General features: G+C 31.8%; 2 protein-coding genes across 9 annotated transcripts; one reads left to right on the forward strand and one right to left on the reverse strand.

Moving 5' to 3' along the window:
• Nucleotides 1-5,773: 5,773 nt before the first annotated feature.
• On the reverse strand, nucleotides 5,774-7,067 carry ECHIA (enoyl-CoA hydratase/isomerase A). The gene is made up of 3 exons (XM_079075077.1): nucleotides 6,631-7,067; nucleotides 6,141-6,423; nucleotides 5,774-6,054 (listed from the first exon to the last, which is right to left on the reverse strand). Exons 1-3 carry the CDS (start codon nucleotides 7,038-7,040, stop codon nucleotides 5,950-5,952), a joined length of 798 nt encoding a protein of 265 aa, XP_078931203.1. The 5' UTR covers nucleotides 7,041-7,067; the 3' UTR covers nucleotides 5,774-5,949.
• A 6,274-nt stretch (nucleotides 7,068-13,341) lies between these two features.
• Nucleotides 13,342-16,904, forward strand: LOC145147523 (uncharacterized). 8 transcript variants are annotated; one of them, XM_079075080.1, is made up of 15 exons: nucleotides 13,344-14,065; nucleotides 14,159-14,258; nucleotides 14,331-14,416; nucleotides 14,754-14,821; nucleotides 14,935-14,993; nucleotides 15,112-15,196; nucleotides 15,298-15,331; nucleotides 15,421-15,492; nucleotides 15,658-15,706; nucleotides 15,808-15,847; nucleotides 15,949-16,070; nucleotides 16,163-16,222; nucleotides 16,313-16,361; nucleotides 16,447-16,583; nucleotides 16,688-16,904. In XM_079075080.1, the coding sequence occupies exons 3-11, from the start codon at nucleotides 14,379-14,381 to the stop codon at nucleotides 16,053-16,055; spliced, it is 552 nt and encodes a 183-aa protein (XP_078931206.1). In that variant the 5' UTR covers nucleotides 13,344-14,065; nucleotides 14,159-14,258; nucleotides 14,331-14,378; the 3' UTR covers nucleotides 16,056-16,070; nucleotides 16,163-16,222; nucleotides 16,313-16,361; nucleotides 16,447-16,583; nucleotides 16,688-16,904. The 8 variants fall into 8 exon arrangements, with proteins under 8 accessions (XP_078931212.1, XP_078931206.1, XP_078931207.1 ...); XM_079075082.1 differs by adding an exon at nucleotides 14,581-14,659 and having other exon boundaries at nucleotides 13,346-14,065; nucleotides 14,331-14,449; nucleotides 16,447-16,904; XM_079075084.1 differs by adding an exon at nucleotides 14,615-14,659 and having other exon boundaries at nucleotides 13,346-14,065; nucleotides 14,331-14,449; nucleotides 16,447-16,904.
• The last annotated feature ends 237 nt before the right edge of the window (nucleotides 16,905-17,141 follow it).

Here is a 17,141-nt window from a genome sequence, read left to right on the forward strand (position 1 = left end):
TAACATTTATGTCCAATATATGTAACAATGTAAAAATACTTATATTAGTTCTTATTAATTTAGGTTTCATCTGGGTGTTTCGGTTATTAATTGCATGGATTTGGTTCAGTTATTTTGTGTGGTTTTTAACCGTAGTTTAGAGTTTAAACATATTACTTGTAATAAGAAAAACCATAAGGTATAAGACAATTAACTTAAATTACAAACAATTAATATCTTTAAAACGTCAAATCACTAGTAATTAACAATAAATATCTTAAAATTGTCAAATTTCACCATTTTCCAAAATTAAACATAAGAAAAAACCAACACTTTTGTTTTCTAGAATTTTATCATTCTTTCATCCATGAAACTTGTCTTATTTTTAATATTTAATATATTAATAATTAATAAAAAATTGTATATAATATATGCGGTACGGTGCAGTTTTTTTTGCGGTTTTTGAAAACTAATAACCACACCGCACCACAAATTTGTGGTTTTTGAAAAACAGAAAACCACATCATTGGTCTTTATTGCGGTTGCAGTTAATTTTAGTTGCGGTGCGGTTTTTGCGGTTAATTTTAGTTGCGGTGCGGTTTTTGCTCACCCCTACCAACTGTCAATCCACCATTAAATGTACGTTTTTAAATACTATATTTTAAACATTAATTAATTATTTGATTAACTATATAGACAAATATTATTTTTGTGATGTTGCGTATGCATACATCCAATGATTTATGGTTCTGTATCGTAACGTGAGGTATTAGCTTAAAGACATTCATCAAAGACGTGCATTGAAAAATTCTTTTGACCACTTATATGCAAAACTTCAAAATGTCATTGAGTGTGATTTTGATGCCTTGAAAGCATAGTTACATATATTGAAGAAAATGACTCAATTTTCGTTGGTAATTGTTTGGTGCATAAAATGCATCTTTTACATACCCATTTCATGTTTAGTTCAAGCCTTGCATAACATTTTAGTATAACTTTATATGCATTTTACATTTTCAGGACAATTTCGAGGATTTTTTCCTACTTTACATAGTTTTTGTTGATGTTTCGGAGGGGTTTGAAGGTTGGAATATGCTTAGGATGGTTGAAGGAAGCTCTACGCGAAGTTTCGGATTTTAGAGCTGATATTGGCATATTTAATTATATAATTCACGCATTATCTTAATATTTTATGTTGCATTTGTTCCAAATATTGAACAAATGGTACTTAATTAGTTGAAAATTTCTTGTACAACAACAAAGACATGCTCGGAAGGAAAAGGAAGCAGAATTGACAATTGGAAACTTGGATCTTGGATTTTGAAGAAAAAGAAGAAATTGAAGAAGAACACGGCGTGTTATCCTCAAACACGGCGTGTCGAGATGGAAATTCGCGATGGAATATTGCCTTGCCGTACACACGTATTTAATGAAGAACACGACGTGTTGGGTCCTAAAACACGCCGTGTTGCACCGTTTTTCAGTATCTATATATGGATCGTTTCTTTTCGAAACCCTAACGAATGAGGTAGGTTTTTATCGATTTTTGGAGGCCACAGACATCCCCAAGGAGCTGTAGATTTCAAAATTCGACTAGAAGCTTGTTATTGAAGAGATCAAAGGCAAATCATCATTATTTTACTTAATTCTCTTGTTTACATCATGTTTGCAATATTGAATTTCGTTTTTATGATTGTTTATGCTGAAGTCATGGGCTAAACACCATACTTTCATTTAGAATAGAGGATCTTATGACTATGTGTTGATTTAGTGTTTTTGGATTATGTTGATTTAATTATTTATCATGCTAAGCTTGTTAAAAGAACCTTGTGTGTTAATGATAATTATTTTCTGTTAATTACTAAATAAATTGAGATTGCATGAACATCTTCTTGATTGCTTGCCTCTTATGATTTTGTTACCATCAAGATTGTAAGCCTAGTGTTGTGAGCATAACCTAGGGTTAATAAGAAAATAATTAAGTTAATATGTGAGCTATATATGATGACCAACCATATATGAGTTAATTGAACCAACCAATTTAATTAACCATCATTACAAGTCTTGCATGATTCGAACTTAATACTAGTGAACTTGTTAGTTTAATCAACTAATCACTGTTTGAATTGATTTGTTTGCTAAAAGATTAGTAATAGTGAACATGAACCTAATCACATTAGAAATCAGTAATTGATGATACATTAATCCATTGTACTTGCCACGAAATCAACCATAGGAGTAAGTGAATCGTATCTAAACGGAAGTCTCTTTAATATTCTTGATTCTATCGTCTTTTGTTCTTCAATTAATCATTAATTGTTTCTTTGTTAAGTGCTTAATTGATTGTCTAAGTTTCTAGTATTGTAAAACTAGAGAAACCCCCTCTTTAATCATTGCTAAAATTAGTTAACATTAGTAATATTTTTAATTGTTTTTACTATTCTCTGTGTTCGATACCTTACTTACCTGCACTAAACTACTATTCGAGTAGGTACACTGCCTATCGTGTGTTGGTTTTTGTCTAAGTTAGTTAGGATTAAAACTAGTATATCTCGCACGTATCAAGAGCTAAATTGAAGAAGTTAGAAAAACAGAAATTGGACTTTTCTTAGATCATTACACGGCCAGCTCTTCTGTTACTCGTGCCATTACGCGAGCTTGTTTTGTGGATTTTCAGCACAATAATATCATTACACGGTCACGCTTTGAAACTGCACCCAAATTTCAGCTGATGCGAAAATAAACCATAACAATGTGCTTTTCCATTACACATTCGTGTTTTCACAAGGCAAAACATTACACGAACCATGTAATGCAATTTTGGCAGTTTTGCGGTTTTAATGCCCGATTCATCCATTCTTTTTGGGGACTTTTGGAAGAACTTCGATTGGAGACTTGAAGAAGGCGAATTTGGGAGAACTTATTGTTGATTAGCACTTTGGAAACATTTTTTCTTTGAAATTGTAAGTTTTTTTAAGATCAAAACTAGTTGCACTTGTGTTATAAGTTAGTCATGTATGGCTAACTTTCCTTTCATTTCTGGTTCTAGATTTTGAAATACGTGTTCTTTATATCATGTTGTGAACTTAATTTCATGTTTTTATACAGTTATCTTTGATTTGGTTTTCATTACATGTTTGATTTATATTCTTTTGACTTGATCAATGAAGTTAAGGTTCATATCATTTTTGTTATCCAAATTGTCAAAATTCGTACATATTTTATGATTTGAAATTTAACAAACAATTAATTGGTTTCAAATGAATCAAAATAAATGTAATCAAAGTTTAGATGTTTTTACATTCCTGAACATATGAAGAATATTGAACATTATTGGTAATAATTGCATTAAGCTTAAAGTCTCTTGGTGATTTGATTCAAGAACTTGTTTGGATTAGATCAACTAGATGAAGTTTTACTTAAAGATCATAATTTGAGTAAAATACTTTTGGCAATTTTAAGATATTCGAGCATATTAATATTTAATTACCAATCTAGATTAAACATGAATTGATGTTACATTACATCTAACAACATAGTACTTGAATAGAATTTGGAAAGAGAAATGTCTTTTAATTTCTGAATATTAGTGTTTATTTTGTTTATTTATAAATTTTCAATTGATGTTAACAAAACCCCCCGTTAAAAATTTTAACAACCGATAGTGTGTCGTGTGAAAATATGATCAAATAATAAGGCTCGTATCTCAGTAGTTTGACCATGTTTACTCTATACTATCTCTTAGTATACTGTAGCAGTGACTTGTTATTTTGTTATTTTTATCTCTTTCATTTGTTGGTTTGACAACCAACCAATAACATAATAAACATTATAATTCCATGTTTTGCACTTCATATTTATACGAAAAGAACCAATAACATAATAAACATTATAATTCCATGTTTTGCACTTCATATTTATACGAAAAGATGGTGTGAGTGGCGAGTTTTTTAAGAATACGATAAAGCAGTGTGTCACTTCAGAATAATCATGTACAAGATGATGATGATTATTATTATGATGATGAGGACGAAGTTCAACATTATGGAAGTTTAGTGGACTGAGAATATTACGAGATCAAATTGTTGACTAGATAATGCAAAATGTAGAATGAATGATTAAAAAAACATTATCATGTCATTGTATGAATTTAGTTTCAATATTGTAAAACTACAATTATTGAAACAATCTTTTAAATAAAAAAAATCAACTTATTATATGTAGCACACAGCAGATGTTAAAAAAACAATATTCTTCTTGTAAATTGAAGATTTCAATTTTTTGTCTAACGTTGAACATTTATACCTCTTTCATATGAACTCCTGTGTTTGGGGTTTTTTTTATCATTATGTTCTTTGTAACGAGTGTTATCCATTAATATATTACACTTCAAATTTGAATGTCGGAAAGTAATACATTTTTAGTTTCAAAGTATGGACGTGGTGAAAAAAAAAATATCTAACTTTAAACATTCATAACTTTCACATACGAGCTTTATTTTACTTAATTTGTTTTATGTGTCTTCTTTGTAACAAGGGTTATCCATGTATATATCACATTTGGTATTTAAATATCAGAAAGTCGTATTTTGTAAGCTCCAAAGTAGAATAGTTAGGTGTTTCTGAAAATTTTCCAAAGATCGCATTTTTTTTTTCATATGGGTATCTAGATGTCGTATTTCGTCTACGTATTATTGTTAAAATAAAGGTATAAGATGTATTCTAACATAAAAAATTCAAAAAATAATAACAATAATTATAGGTTATCTATATAATCGAAGGTGGTGATTTGCAAAAGTCACAAAATATAAAAAAAAAATAAAAAAAAAATAAAAATCGGAGGCCACCAAGATTTTTGCATGTGATGACTTGCGAAAATCTAAATTAAAATAAACTGCAAGCCAACTTGATTTTTTTTTTAAAGAGCAAGCCAACTTGATTTTAACTAGTGATAATCTGTAAAAATTGTAGCTATTTGGGTAATTTTGTTAATTCTTGGCTTTTTTTTTTGAAAATCGTACAATGACATTAGCTTAAATTGTCATTTTCACATTTAAAAATATATTTAGCTTTTATTTAACTTCATCATATTGTTATTTACAAAGTCAATACTTAACAGATGTATACACTATTATATTTAAAACTAGTTGTAATACTCGTATAAATTGATTATAACAAAATGTTAAATACAAATGATTAAACGGCAAATTTATTTGAATTTGAAATTTAAAATAAGTAAAAGTTATGAAAAAAAAAACATGAAAAAGTTAAATTAAAATTATGTGTTCAGTTGTCAAACCCGTGTATTAAATGTGCTAATTATAACAAAATGTTAAATATGAAGGTTTTAAATATAAATTTATTTAAAATTGAAATTGAAGTTTGAAATTTGAAATTTAAAATTTGAAATTAATATAGTTATTATGGTATGTTTAATTTATAGAAACTAAATTAATGATATATTTAAAAATGAAAAATAAAGTAAATGACAAGTGGAAAATAAATATCTTAAAATTATAACAAAATGATATGTGGCATAATGCATGAGAGAATGACATGTGTCAAAATTATTTTCATTTATTAGGTAGGATTTCATATTTTTCTTTAACCCCTCTAACATAATTCATTTTCTTTACATTTATACTTTTATTCACATAGATTTTTAAAACTCCATAAGGCTTTTATTTTTAAATTGTAAAACATCTATAGAAATTGAAAAATGACAAAATGAGTAGTTTTATACTCATTAACTAAGACATGGGTACATTTAACATTAAATAAAAAATCATGCGTAATTGACTTTTAAATACTCAAATAATTATAATCAAAATCAATTTATTACAATTTTTAAATTTATTGTTAATAAGAAACAGGTTATTGTAATAGTAGTAACATTCTAGATCTGCTAACTGCTGCAATGAAAAAAGGAATTACCTTGATTTTACATTAATGGCTTCATCAGCTACAACTTTTACAACTTTGAAGCAGGTTTTTTAGAGCTTCTACTTGCTATGAATTCCTGCATTTTCTTGAACTGATCCTTCGTCATTCCATTATAATACTCATGAGCTCTCTCCTACAACAATCAGAAGCACAAACGCTAAGCAACAATCCTTTCATTTACGATCTACAATTCAACTCCAAAATTGAGCATATATATACCTTCTCTAGTAAAAGAGCATGATGAAGATCGATCTTGACACCATCGTTGATAACGGCTTTGTATCTCAAAACCAGATCTCGATTATTTTTCATGATCGCCTCTGCAACTTCACGGGCTTTCTTCAACAACTCGCTACCTTCAACCACGTGATTCACCAATCCCAACTTCTCTGCTTTCTCTGCCGTTAATGGCGTCGCAGTTAGAGATACTTCTCGAGCATTGTTGGCTCCTATTATCCGTGAAAGCTTTTGCGACAGGCCCCATGAAGGAAATATCCCAAACCTGCAAATTGCAATACCATTTCAATCTCTCATTAGACTCAAATCATGAACAATGAATTAATTCGAGTTCGAATTGTTAAACTTCTGCAGATTTAGATTTGAAGTTAGATTCAAGTAACAGAAAATTTTAGGGTTTTAGCATAATATGGTAATCACTCATCAGAGCAAATTGAAGCTATACTACCAGCTTTATAAAAAATCAACAAACCTGGCATGTGTATCGATGAATTTAGCATCTTTAGAAGCAATTAATATATCACAAGCAAGGGAGATCTCGAACCCCGCCGTAATAGCGAACCCCGCAATCGCTCCGATGATTGGCTTACGGCACAGCTCCATCTGAGCAACCGGATCGGTTTCTACATCCTTCACGTCTCCTTTGAAAACATCCTCCGCTGCCGTCAGGTCCACGCCTGAACAGAAAGACCGACCCGACCCGGACAGTATAATGACGCCCACGGATTCGTCGGCGTTAAGAGACTTGAACGCACGCGCCATATCAGTCATCATTGGCTTCGTCAAAGAGTTCAACGACTTTGGGCGGTTGATTGTTACATAAGCTATCCCGTTGGAGTCTTTTTTGACGACGATCAAATTTTCCGGCGACGACTTGTCCATTGTTTCACGTCTCTGCTCAATTTGGTGGGAAAATATTATTTTTTTCGTGGAGGAGGAGTGGTTATATATAGTTATTGTACAAATTAACCCCCTAAAGTTTTAGAGAATCGATGGAAAAGCCCTTGAACATTTCAAATTGCCAAAGAGGCCCCCTTCCAGATTTTACATAGATGGTGTAGTTTTATGTGGGTTCTCTTTTTACACAATGTAATCTTATTAAAATAACATTAATTTTATGTCACTGTTGTGCCATCAATTAATATGCGTTTATATAAACAAAATTAACTATAAATTAAGAAAAATAAAAATGATTTGTATAAATAAAATATCAATATTTAAAATATGATATAATCTTATTGATGAAACTATTATTTATATTATAGATTGATGTTGGATTATTAGAGTGCACGGTGTGTATGTGTTGTGGCCGGATGAGGTAGCCGGTGTCCGTGTTCCTTCGGTGTTCCTGCGGGTTCGACATGGTCGGCTTGGGCGGGTATATAAAAGGTTTGAATCCGCTCCCACTTTCTATGTATCAATAGACGCACTTTCCTTTGGAAAAAAACCGGTCTACTTGACAAGAACATATATCAATAGACGCACTTTTCTTTGAAAAAAAAACTATATATGATATGATAATTTTTATATGGATACATTTCTATGGGCTTGGGTACATAATGGAATAGATGATTAATACAAACAAGGTCATATTATATATCCGATGATACTATGATATAAAAAATAATTCTGAATTTATTGTTTGAACATCCACTATAGAGCATGTATTTTTCAGCAATGAAGTTGATAAAGAATGTTTTGTGATTTCACGTAATTAAATTTATGATCAACTTAGGAAGGATTGTCTGATGTCATATATCATTTAGGTATTGCAACTATACGTACCTTGAATTGTATTATCGACTACCTGACACGGTAACAACCCATTTTTGATGCATTTATTATATCACTTAAGTTAAATTTTATAACATATGAAATTTTTGACTTTGCTTAAAAAAAATTATGATCAATTTAGAAATAATTGTCTATGTCATATATCATTAGAGCAACTCCAATGGACCTGCAAAATTGTGTTTTAGTTTGTTCTAATGGACATGTAAACTTGCCGGCAATTTTGTGTGGTGCTACAGCAAATCAACAAACTTGTGTGGAACTATTCATCACCACTAAACATATATATTACATATATTTATTTTTAACCCTAATTTAATAATAAGAAAGCTTTACTTTTATAATTATAATATTAACATATGTTTTTAGTGTTAATTATTAGTGTGTGGTTGGATTTGAAAATTGTTTTTGTGGGTTTTTTGCATAAAAATAGTGTGATTTATAGTGTTAGCCTTGGAGTTGGTCTTAGGTTTTGCAAATATATGTATCTTAATTGTATTATTGAGAACCCGATATGATAACAAACCATTTTTAATCTGTGTATTTTATCACTTTAGTTAAATTGAAAACACATGAATTTAAATTCGGGATTTGCCACCAATAAGAGTATATATAATTTGGGTTGGGTTAAAATCAAACATGTTATATTTCGTGGTATTAAATTCCTGTAATCAAACAATAACATCTTTTAAATTGAAGCAAACAATACTTGATTCATTTATCTAAAATCATTTTAACACCAATAACTTGATTTGGTCACAAGGATATTAACAAGACCAACCATTTTAGACAGAGGTATGTAACAAAAATGACCAATCATTTATTAGTTTTGCAAAATGACCGGTTCGTTTGGAACATGACGTTTATGACAATTTTAATGTTGTTTCGGATTGAGAAAAAAGGTGAGGCTAGAAAAAAAAACAGTGTGTATACGATCTGGAACAGACCATTTCGTATTCGAGACGCTATTCGAAGTGGATTTTTTTTCATTTACATCATCCCCTATCAATAATTTTCTCCGAAGATTGTTTTGGAAGAGTCTCGTAGTATTTTGAAATTAAATGGACCGTCGGATTCCGTACGGGAATATATGTTCCGGTTTTAAAGAATAAGTCTCTTATTAGTTGTATAGTACCAAACCAAAGCATTCCGGAAGACAGTTCAGAAAGAGTTCATCGTATTCCAGACTTATTTTAGTGTGACGGTTTGAAAGACATATTTCCTTATTACCATACTCCTATTAGCACATATATTTATATATGTTTTTTGTGTTGAAACATGCATAAGATATTCAAAGAGTGTATCTAAAAGGTCGTCGATTAACCAAAAAGAATCAAAATAGTGGCATGTCAACGCTTGTTTTTTTATTCATCGTATGTTATAAAGGCCCCACATATTCCTAGGAAGAAAACCTAAGTTAGTCGTTTCGGGGCCGAAAGTAACCATGTATAATAATACTCTAGATTTATACTTGGTTTAGGTTTGGGGGCCGAAAGTAAACATGTATAATAATACTCTAGATTTTATACTTGGTTTAGGGTGCGTATATGCTTACCAAAATGTGCATAGTAAGCAACCCAAGAATCTCTAGCAAAAGGCTAGGATAGCTAGTATTTTGGATGCAAGTAACAAAGTACATCTAGACCAAGTAGTTTTACACCGAATATTGTGTTTAGTTATAATTTAGGTTTTAGGTTTATGAAATATTCCAGATTGTATTGTATTTTATTATGTTTAAGGTTTAGAGTTTATGTTTCACATTGAAATATAGTTGGTTATATGTGTATGAAAAAATAATTTCTTATCTATTTATGTTGATATATATTTTTCATAAAACGAGTATGGTGTTTAATGTACGATAACAAAACATCAAATTCAATAACATAGGCATCAAATTTGATAACATAAGTATTAAGCTTAATTTGTGCATATAAACATTAAGCTCAATTCGTGCATCATGTTGGAAAAGCTTATTTTGAGCTCAAATCTATATTCGTAGAGGTATAGATATCTAATTCTTAACCAAGACATGTAGAGTGCAGACATCAAAATAATAGTGAAACATGTCTTGAATGAACTTGCTGGTAAGTAAGTTCGAGATGTCAACTTTATGACCACTTTACGACATCTCTATAACAATTTGCTCTTGTCCATAACAGGTGTTCCAGACAAGTTTACAAAAGTAAAGTTCTTTTGATTGTTTTTTGTTAAATACATTATGATAATATTCATATGATTAGTTTTGTTAATATGCTTTGATCTATTCTATTTTGGGTTGGAAGCTAAAGTAACGAATTAAAATGGATTGGTTTGAATTGACGTAACCGGTTCAATTACTCACACCGTGGCACGTAGGTACATCCCTAAATATCAATAGACTAAGGTGTTGTTTGCTTTTTCGAAACGAAAATTCATGAAGTCTCCATACCACCTCTACAACCCTCTGCATTAGAAGATGTGGACCAAACAGATGCATCATATAAGAAGAAGTATGTTTGTTTTTTAACATCTACAGCGCTACAATAAACTGAAGTTTAAATAAATTGATTTTACAACCAAATGGTTTCTAGCCCAACGGTACCAGTGTTGTCTTCCCTCTTTAAGGTCGAGGGTTAAAGTCTCGTTCGGGACATATGTGGTATTAGGAGTAGCTTAGTTGGAGTAAGTTATATTTGTTTTTCCCAAAAAAAAGTGATTTTATAAAATGAAAATAGTTCTCAACACCGAAATTTTAATAATTCTAGTCTTAAAACATTGAAAGAATACTAAAAAAACACAAATATAAAATTCCTATATATATATATATATATATATATATATATATATATATATATATATATATATATATATATATATATATATATATATATAAGAAGCTATCTGTTTTTTTCTAGAAAAAACTAATTTAAAGAACATAAAAATAAGAAAATAAAAAAATAATAAAAATACAATGTCTATAAAATTCGTAAAAGAATCAAACATGTTAAAAAAGATGCAACCGAAACTGAAAATATTATTAAAAGAAACGGTAAAAAAAATAAAAAAATCAAAGTTTTTTTAGAAAAATCAAGTTATAAAAAATTATGGATACTATAATAAGAAATTGTATCAAATCCGTAAATCAAAGTTTAAAAAAAATCAAGTTATACCAAATTTCTAAAAAAAAAAATCACATGGAAAAAATAGAAGTCAGAGAGGTTTGAAGAAGCAAGTCAAGTGCTATGTCGCACAGAAGACGCAAAAGGTTTTATAGTCTTAAGTCTTTCAAAAAAACAAACTGCTACGAAAAGACAAATGTTGCACGTCTACTGCGCGCGCCGTACAAAAAAAATGGTCTGAATTTTTTTTTCCGAAAAACAAAGGGTTATTGTCATGGAGGCACATGAAAGTTTTACTATTGGTTTTAAATGACCATCTAACTATTTTTTGGACCTGTTAGACCATTAAACTCGAAATTACCTTTCTAAAATACCATTTTGTTTAAAGTTAGCAGGTTTACCAGGTACCTTGCCTATGTGTATATAGACTTTTGATAGTCAAAGGTTTTCATAGCCACGTGGACTGGTTTTCCTTTGATTGTTGACCTCTTTCCAATTCTTCATTTTCTTTTTCATCTCCTTTATCCCCTTCCTTATCATTTTCAAGATGCACAAGAACTGTTAAACCAAGTTCGTCATTGTCATTGTGCGATGAAGTTTCAACCAATTCATCCCATCTTCAAATTGAATCAAAAGCTCAGTGCTCACATCGCTCCATCTACATCACGAAAGCAATAAAGCATCAAACGAAACCATTGCTCACCTTTATTCTTTCAAACCAGATCAAGTTACATGATGCTGGAAATATCAACCATTAAAACTCAAGTATTCAAAGCTATCATCGAAACCCAGAAATACGATCGAAACCCTGTTGCAAAATGGTCAAGAACACCCTAGTGAAAGAACATCAACAACCGATTTCCAGAAAATTGTTTCCATTATCAAACTTCCTGTGATATATTAAATCACCCACACTAATCGATTAACATATTTAACCCACAATCAAGATTCAATATATATTGTTAATCATTAATTTGAGCAAAATCTAGAGTATGAGATCAAGATGAAGAACACCGAGAAAACCCTAGAATCAGATTCCTCAACTATTTAATCCAGGAAAATCGATGGTGTATGAAATCGATAATGATATACGAAAAGGGCATATAATACAAGTTTCCATACATTCTTCAATAAAAAAAGGCATTCACTGGATCGAATTCATGATGGTTTTGGAAACTTCCATTGGATTCGACTTCACACCTGAATTCTTTAACATATTTCTCCAAAGTTTCATCATCTAGACGATCATTTACACGTGGAGTTTCAAAATCATACATCGATTCTTCTGAATTGGGTTCCATCAATTCGTATTTCTTAGAGTTTGGTCCTCAACTTAGATGATTTCGTAATTGAAAAGGTAAAGACATCGAGTGCTTCACACCTTCCCTCTATTTTCTACACACATTGCTCTAAAATTCACATACACACAATTCACAAACATATAAAAAAGAATCTGTTAGTTTGTGATGGTGGTAAAGATGATGTAAAGATCGCCGAGATTGCGGTGCAACGGAGGAGAAGAGTGACGTGAGGGAAAAGGGTGGCGTGAAGAAGAAGAGGAGGAGGCGGCATGAAGGATGAAAAAGAAATAGAAATGATCTAATACACGTGGAATTGTTTATAAAATAGTACTCAAACAAAGGTTAAGGTCCATGTGCCATAATATATGCCACGTCATCTAAGTTTTGGCTGAATTTATATGTTAACCGGGAATAAAAGGTTATCTTCCCTTTAATAACAGGTCATTTTTAAGTTTATACCTTTACAAGGAACAAAAATAAGTTTAAGGAACTTTTAAAACAAAACACAAAATCTTATTGGGTTATTATGACAATAACTCAAAAACAAACAACCTCACCGCGTAAGTGGTCCCTAAATATAGTAGACTAATTTAAAAGTTTAGAAAGATAGGCGGGCCATTTATGTTAAAATGACAATTTTAAGGGGCCGTAATATAGTTTTTTCAATAAATGTATATGAGGTAACGTCACGTGGACGTAGAAATAAAATTCCTATCCTTTTTGCCTTGAAGTGCGGTTCGGTTGTCTCAAGTGAAAAGCTGTTTTTTTCTTTAATATATAAATCCTATCCGTATGATTTAGTAAAATACTATAATTATTATATATTATTATATATATATTAAACTTGTCTTCAACATGAATAGTGAACTTGCGAGTTTTTGGCAGAAATGGTCCCTTGATTATAGAATTTTGGTATAAGGGTGTTTTATGGAAAATATTCTATTCTCTGTCCACGTGTTGGTCATCGTGCCCGCCTCTCAGTATTTGATGTTTATCTGTTTTCGTTCTGTTTGCTTCACGATCTTTCCACCACCTCCCAAATCGACTCTCCTCTCTTCTTCTACCCTTTCGTTCCTCCACCGCCAACCACTTCCTGATCCTTTATATTTTACGCTTGCATCTCCGATTACCTCTTTCTTTTGGCGTCTGTCGTTGTACCATTAGTGGTGGAGGCCGTTACGGCTGTTAAGGTGGTGGTAGACGACGAGATTAGGGTTTTCGATGTCCGTACTGGTCGGTCTTCTAATCGAAGCTTCAGGTCTTCATACTTGCAATCGATCAAGTAGGTTTTCCCAGATACCCTTGCAAACTGACGATCGGTGGTATGCGGACATCGACGAGTCGATCAGTCGACTTCTTAATCACAAAATCAGTACTTGTCTTCCGGTGCCGGAGGTCTCCGTTCGTCAAATGGTCTGCCGGAGACACTTCTTCGCCGTCGTTAGCGGATGGCTCTAACTTCGATGCTTGAGTTTTACGACATAGTTTCAGTACAATCGACAAATACAACCCGAAAGCGTTCTATTTCCACCGCTTCTCTTCTGCTTCTTCATCGCTTCTCCAACCTTAAACAATCAGCAGGCGGCAGTGGTGGTGGTGGTGTTATTTGGAGTAACGAACGGAAGAGTTCTCTGGCAGGGGTATGGCAGGGGCGCTGCTTCAATCAAATCACGTCTACTACTATTGGAAATCTCGAAGCCTGGACCTCCATCGACCGGTACTTTGATTGATCATATGCTTAATTTCTTCTGTATACAAATTACAATACGGATTTCTGACTGAAATTGTGTTTCAATTGATTTGTACGCAGAGATGAAATTTAAGGATAAGTCGCTTGCTTCATCATCCCCAGCCCTATACAAGCCAGGAAGGCGATTGCTGTTGATGCTCCCCAAGGATTGGGCAACAAGGTATCAAATATTATACTTTACTTCAAAAATCAACAAACAAACTAACCCATCTTCTTGAATATATATTACTAGATCATAACCAATGAACAATCTTGCTTCTTTTGGTTGCTTCTAACTTCAATGCATGGAACTGCTATTCATGTTCATGATTCCGAAAGGTACTCCAGTGATATTCCTTGCTCAATTCTATGGTAGGTTCTCATCTTTGGTCTCAATCTCTATCTCAGTTATACAGTGGGAGCTAATTCGCTTTATATTATCTTCTCTCAATCTAACAACTTAATATACTAATATGGTTACACTTTTACATCAAATTTTACAGGCTTTGAAGTTGTTTTTGGTTTTTATGCTTGCAGAAGTGGGTCATACAGAGCCAATAAAAATTGTAAAAACTGATTATAGTGAGTGTGAATCAATAAAAAAATTATGTCCTAATTTTAAAAACATTATGAAAATGTTCATAATTCATAGTTGCATATATATTTTTATTTGCAGTTTGTTCCTGCGGGTTGTGTGTATGGTTCTTCATGGGTTGATTGGCAACAAACATTTATCCATACAAAGTAAGTGATTATTGATTAATAATAATATAAGTTGTTCAATTTCCATTTTTTTTTAATTTGCAGGCTAATTAGAATTATTGATTATATGATCTGTTTACCTGCACATGGTGCAGTAATTGGAGCTTGGTTTGGGGCATGGCCTATGCCCCTTGATTGGGAAAGAACATGGCAGGTAACAATTCTAAGAACATGATTTGATGTTGTGCAATTCTAAAGTGAAGGATAAAATGGTCGTTTCACCTTCATTGACCATTGGTCAATGATAAGTTTCTGATCCGTTGACTTTTCAGGTGATGGCCAACTCAGCAGAAAAAGTCAGATTGACTGGAAATCAAAACGTTATGGTTTGTGAGAGAGGAACCATGTTTGGTTACAGTAAGTCTCAGCCTACTTATTTTTTTTCTTTTTCTTTTTAAATTTTGTTACCTGGCAATTTGACAATCTTTTGTAGATGATTTAATCGTTGATCCACGCAGCTTTGAGTGGCTTCGAGAAGCTAATTGTCCTGTTGTAAGTATAAGTATATAACAATAACATTAATAAAAGATAAAATTTGATACTATAAATACTTGAATTCAATTGACTTTGACTTTTCATAGGTTAAGTGAGATCCAATGGGTTGCTTTCATTTTACTTTGTGCAGGGTGCACAACAGCTCAACTTAATCCTTCGTAAGTTTAATTATATCCAGTTTACAAGTTTATTTTTTTCTTATATTGTTTCTGAATTGGATGTGAATTTCCATAAACAAACAGTTCATCTTCATTCAATTCTTTTTATAATAGTATCGTTGGTTATTTAATTCTTTATGATTATGTTTCACTTTTCATTAACAGTTCTGAGCATGTGCTTCAGACTCCTTTCATAGGTTGGATAATGGCCATTGTGAGTCCTTGTATTTTTCAACTTATTATGTCATATTACAAAAAAAATTGTTTATTAAAATAATTAGTATTCTGATATGTACTCGATTATTTCATTTCCAGATCATGGCACTTTTAAGTGGTTTTGTTGGAGTTTACACAGGTAAACAGTGTAGTTTGTTGATTTTTAGTATAAGGTCCAATAGTTACTTAATGGGGGCAAAATGGTCATTTCACATGCGTTTAACTCCTATCAATTTGCAGGCTATAATAAAGAAACGTCCTTCGAGGAACATAAATGTGCAGAATTTCTGGTTATATGTTTTTGGGATGGCTTTCAATGTTGTTGCAATCATTATCCAAGATTTTGATGCTGTTGTCAACAAGTATGTTTCTTATACTCTGTGTAAAAGATGTAAATGCCCTTCTCATATTTTTATCAATACATTGTTAACTACAATTTTTGTCTTTTGTGCAGGGGATTTTTCCATGGATATTCACTGATTACAGTTCTCATGATTATCAACCATGCCCTAAGGTATGTTATTTATACCAAGATCTGAAAGATGTGTTTTTTTTTTAATAAGATTTAATTGAAATAAAAATAAAAATGTTTATTTATTTGCAGTGGGATTGCTGTGTCCATGGTGATGAAGTATGCTGACAATATTGTGAAGGTAAGTTGATTGGTATTTACAGTTTTGCCATTATTGGTATTTACAGTTTTGCCATTATTGCAAGTTTATTCAACTTCTGTAGCAGATGTGACACATGCATTGCACCAACCTGCTGGGAAAAAGCTGGAAGGTGGTGGTGTTGGTAGTGGAGGTCTCCAGGAACTGATACCTTGTGTTGCAAGGACAACTGTCGTTGTGGGAGTGGATGGGCTTTTTATGGAGGTATGAAATAAGAATATATAGTTTTTAAATAGCATTTGGGATCTGTAGTTTACGGGTTTCTAAGGGCATATTTGTAAAATCAAAGGGCATATTTGTAAAATCAGGTGCATAATGATCCACTTAATGCTCCGGTTGATGGTCCAACACAATGGGTGAATTTCATGACACTAAAATATAGTTTTGCTTTGTTGATTTAATAATGTTTGTTGATTTGGTGTTGTAAATAGCCTCTGCGACATTTAGAACAGCTTCTAGAAGAGCTTGTGGCAATTGCTGCAAGTTTTAACTGTATTTGGAATCATTTTAGAGCACATTTTTTTATTTGGGTTTTTATTTTGACTTTCTTTTTGTTTGTTTTTGATATTTGATAAAAGAGGATTTGCTACCAATGGACACAAGAAAATGATTCCTTTTTTTGCATTACTATGTTTCTATATTCAACTTTTTATGGCTTTCATATAGTCCCCAGCAAAAGCAAAAACAGCCATAATACACACCCAAAAAGACAAAAATAAAACTCTGATCAAAACCGACCCCCGCGGAGCTGGGCACCCCAGC

Source organism: Lactuca virosa, chromosome 1 (genome assembly GCF_052849685.1).
Source record: "Lactuca virosa cultivar CGN04683 chromosome 1, Lactuca_virosa_CGN04683_v6, whole genome shotgun sequence".
Taxonomy (NCBI): Eukaryota; Viridiplantae; Streptophyta; class Magnoliopsida; order Asterales; family Asteraceae; genus Lactuca; species Lactuca virosa.